Source organism: Paralichthys olivaceus, chromosome 8 (assembly GCF_024713975.1).
Source record: "Paralichthys olivaceus isolate ysfri-2021 chromosome 8, ASM2471397v2, whole genome shotgun sequence".
Taxonomy (NCBI): Eukaryota; Metazoa; Chordata; class Actinopteri; order Pleuronectiformes; family Paralichthyidae; genus Paralichthys; species Paralichthys olivaceus.
The window spans coordinates 21,021,914-21,026,294 of NC_091100.1; the positions used below are offsets into that span (position 1 = coordinate 21,021,914).

The 4,381-nt window shown below is 46.7% G+C and overlaps 1 protein-coding gene across 1 annotated transcript; it reads left to right on the plus strand.

Annotated features, from left to right (window-relative positions):
- The first annotated feature begins 527 nt into the window (after positions 1-527).
- adra2c (adrenoceptor alpha 2C) lies at positions 528-4,154 on the plus strand. The gene has a single exon (XM_020084523.2). It carries the CDS (start codon positions 1,314-1,316, stop codon positions 2,655-2,657), a length of 1,344 nt encoding a protein of 447 aa, XP_019940082.2. The 5' UTR covers positions 528-1,313; the 3' UTR covers positions 2,658-4,154.
- Positions 4,155-4,381: the final 227 nt, after the last annotated feature.

The following is a 4,381-nucleotide window of genomic DNA, read 5'->3' on the forward strand; positions in this document are numbered from 1 at the left end:
CAGCTCTTTACATTAAACCCATCCAGGGAATGAACCTCTTACTTTCCACTCTATGATCCTGAATCACACAAGCACTGCACACTGTTTTCCATGCAGATGATTTAGCACCTTTGATATTTCCAAAAAGCCTAAGATTCATCACATGTCAATTGCACCATGTAATCCCATAATCTTCTTATCAACACAATTACCACAACACAAACACACAAACTAATAAAGGCAGGGGAAGACAGGGAAATGAAATTTCCAACACAAGGTCACTCACACACACACTCACACACACACACACACACACACACACACACACACACACACACACACACTCTTTCCGTGGGAACAGGAAAATATATTCACCTAAAGGCTGTGTATGATATGATGTTGCTTATAGCTCAAGATGCTCCTCTGTGTGTGTGTGTGTGTGTGTGTGTGTGTGTGTGTGTGTGTGTGTGTGTGTGTGTGTGCTGGTCCCTCGCGGACAGGCTGTTACAACACTGACCTCCAGCGTGCGCACAGAAGGACGGAGCAGTGCGCATCGACAGCAATGTGACCTCCATCACGCAGCTCGAGCATCACTCGTGTCTATTAAAATGGACAGGTGCGCGCCCCCGTCTGCAGGAGCGGACCTTCAGAAGTGAAATAATCGAAGACGCGCTGATCGGCTGTTTGACTTGCAGCCAGCTTGTTGGGCTGCACCGGACACGCATGAAACAAGCGCACCTCTCTGCATCAGCAGCAGTTTACAGCTGATCTTCACATAAAGTTACACTGAGGAACAGATTTCTTTGCTTATTTCACCGGCTCCTCCGCTAATAGTCTCCACCTCCTCTCCAAGGCGGAGCGCGCACCTGCTATTTTTTCCTAGTGTGAAATAAAAAAACAGAGAGAAAGCGAGAGAGAGGGAGAGAGAGACACGTGGTTGTTACAAACCTCTCTCAGGACACGACGGGGAGGCGGAGGTGGAGAGATGCGGGCGCAGTCGGGATGGGAGAGGACGAGATGAGGAGGGACCCCGCACTCCAACCCTGGAAATTGCGCTGCTGCTCGTCCTGCACGTTTTCTGGAATAAGGACTTAAAAGTCTTTGCATATTGCGACCCCCCCTCTCCCGTCTCTCTTTCTGCTTTTCCTAAGGAAACACTTGCACGCAGTATGTGGAATAACGCAGGTGAGGAAAGAAGAAAAACACTATTTGATGAAGATTTTTGTTGTGAAAAATCCGCCGAAGTCCGCGTGGGATCTTTCATATTATCCCCGCACGTTTTGATTTTTTAAAAAGTCCAACCTTGGTCACTGAGGAGGAAAGAGACAGTCAAAATGAATTTCAACAGCTCCAGCCTGGAGGACGGGATGGAGGCAGAAAACATCTCCTCTAATTCCACTTCTCAGAGCCAGTACAGCCAGCTGGCCATCTGGGGTCTGGCTGGACTTGTCAGCTTTCTCATTTTGTTTACAATAGTCGGGAACGTCTTGGTTGTCATCGCTGTGTTAACGAGCAGAGCACTGAAACCACCCCAGAACCTTTTCCTGGTCTCCCTGGCCAGTGCGGACATACTGGTGGCCACCCTCGTCATGCCCTTCTCTCTAGCAAATGAACTCATGGGCTATTGGTTTTTTGGTAAAATCTGGTGTGACATCTATCTGGCTCTGGACGTTTTATTCTGCACCTCTTCCATTGTTCACCTGTGCGCCATTAGTCTGGACAGGTACTGGTCGGTGACACAGGCTGTAGAGTACAACTTAAAGAGGACACCTAAAAGAGTTAAAGGGATGATTGTGGTGGTGTGGTTGATCTCGGCTGTCATCTCCTTCCCACCGCTCATATCGATGGACAGGAGCAGCAATGAGGCCAGTCCCCAGTGTATCCTGAACGACGAGACCTGGTACATCCTCTACTCCAGCATTGGATCATTCTTTGCCCCATGCGTTATCATGATCCTGGTATATATCCGCATCTACCAGGTGGCAAAGACCAGGACCAGAACAATGTCAGGGAAGAAGAGGGATGTGGACTCTCCGCGGGAGAATGGGATGGACAAGGCTGAGCCAGGTGGGTCAATCAAGTCCAACAGGGGCGGGAGCATGAAGGACCAGGAACGTGAGAATGGGCACTGCCAGGAGCAGGCAGCTCAGTCCCCCCTACCCAACGAGCCGAAACACGCGTCGACAGACCATGACGAGGACTTTGAGGACAGCAGCTCATCGGATGAGAAGCCTAAAAAAAATTCCACCTCCTCCAAACATCACCACGATGACAGGAAAGACAGGAAGTCCAGCCGGAAGAGCAGCTCCGCCTCTAAATACTCCAGCAGAAAGTCGCGTGCCAGTTCCAAGTCCATGGAGCTGTTTTCATCTCGCCGCAAACGCAGGAGCACCGTCAACCGGAAGAAGATCTCTGCCGCTAGGGAGAAACGCTTCACCTTTGTCCTTGCTGTGGTCATGGGCGTATTCGTCGTGTGCTGGTTCCCCTTTTTCTTTTCCTACAGCCTGTACGGCATCTGCCGGGAGCCGTGCCAGATCCCAGAGACCCTGTTCAAGTTCTTTTTCTGGATTGGCTACTGTAACAGCTCCCTAAACCCAGTCATCTACACCATCTTCAACCAGGACTTCCGCAGAGCCTTCCAGAAGATCCTCTGTAAGTCTTGGAAACGCTCTTTCTGAGGGAGGGGGGACTTCCTGCATGGCTGGGTTTCTAATAGACATCTTCTCCCTGCAGACGTACATTTGAACTGTTCTGAGCTGTGTGATTAAGTGCTGGCCCGGGGTGCTTCCACACCTTTACTTTCAGGGATTGCACTTGAAATGAAGGGATGCTTCACAGATCAAAGTGTTGAAGGGACAGAAATGGTGTTTAAAGTACAAGGGTAAGCGCTGTGATCATTTTCACAGAGGAGGCTTTCATCAAACGCCATTCAGGCTGCTCTCGGACTCTGATGTGGGCTTCGCCTCATTCACCCTCCTCACTGACTATCTCTCCCGTTATTAAATTACAATGCACTAACTCACAACAGTCGAATGTGATGCATGCACACCACAGTGGGCTGCACTGGAGGAACTGCACAGGAGGAGAATGGTTTACAGAGACTCTTACCTTATAATGTGACCTCATTCACTGATTCTAATGCGAAGGCCTTGACAATCTCCTCACAATCATTGTTTGTGAGGTGAGATAGTGGGATCACTCTTCTCTCTCTGTCTCCTACTCAGTTTTTCTCTACCTTTCTATTATTTCTCAACACGAGGACCAATGGGACGAAGGGGCTTCTTGCTTACTGTTTCAGTAGCAAAACCGTGTCACAAAAAAAAAAAGAGACTTATCCTCAAAAACTCCAAGTAATATTTCTGCTACATTGTTTTGTGTGAGGCTCAATGTCTAATGTGTAAACTGTGAGGAGAACTACAGGACGTGTGTTTTTTTTTTTTGTGAACTTGGACTGTGTTTGGATACTGTGGGATGTACAGTCCAGTGGGTCTCCAGCAGCTTCCTCTCCATGACGTGTGTTTGCACCCTCCTCTCCCCTCTGAGAAAAGAGATGGAATACAGAAGTACCCCTGGGACAGATGTTTAACTGTGTCTGTGCATGTGTGAAAGAGAATGGAAGGACAAATTGAATAACATAGGAACTGTGTTGTGATAAAGTGAGTGAGCCGCATCTTATCCCAACTGCCAGTTAGTGATTGTGTGTTTGTGAGCCTGATTCTTCCTGGTCAAGTGTCTGTTTCCTCTCCTCCATCCTATTTTCTGTCACAGGTCCTTTCTCTCTCTTAGGCCCTTAGCCATAGAAAAAGCCAAACACCTTATTGCTCAGTTTTATTGTCTGCTGCTCACACGCACACACACGCACATTGTTATTATATCATAAAGACATAAAAATGACTTATACAGTCAATATTTTCACCTTTACATTTCAAGCATTTACAGCCAGAAGGGCTAATGCTTTTTTCCTTGTGTAAATAAGTGAGAACACTACAGTATTATTGTGTGGCACCTTGTAACCACACATGTATCGATATGATAAAAATGTATTGTTTGTATAATGAACAACGCTCTGAAGGGTTTTCATGTGACACCGACCTCTGTCCTTTTCTAAAAGAACAAGTGTTTACTTCTCTGCTTTGAGCACATTGGAAAAGATCAAATAAAAAGATTACTGTTTTTCTCCTGTCATTTATTTATTACCTTGATGTTGTCACTGCTGTGACTCAGAACAAAATGACTAAGGATCTATTTTTATTATACGCACACATTTTAAGGTAGACTTCTTCGAAAGCTGTTTTTTCAGCATGAATACTATGGCTTTAAATACTTAAACTGTGACGAAAATGATTTGAAATGTTGCCTGAGGCATGAACTGCACTGCGGGGAATGATTCGGTCAAGAAACA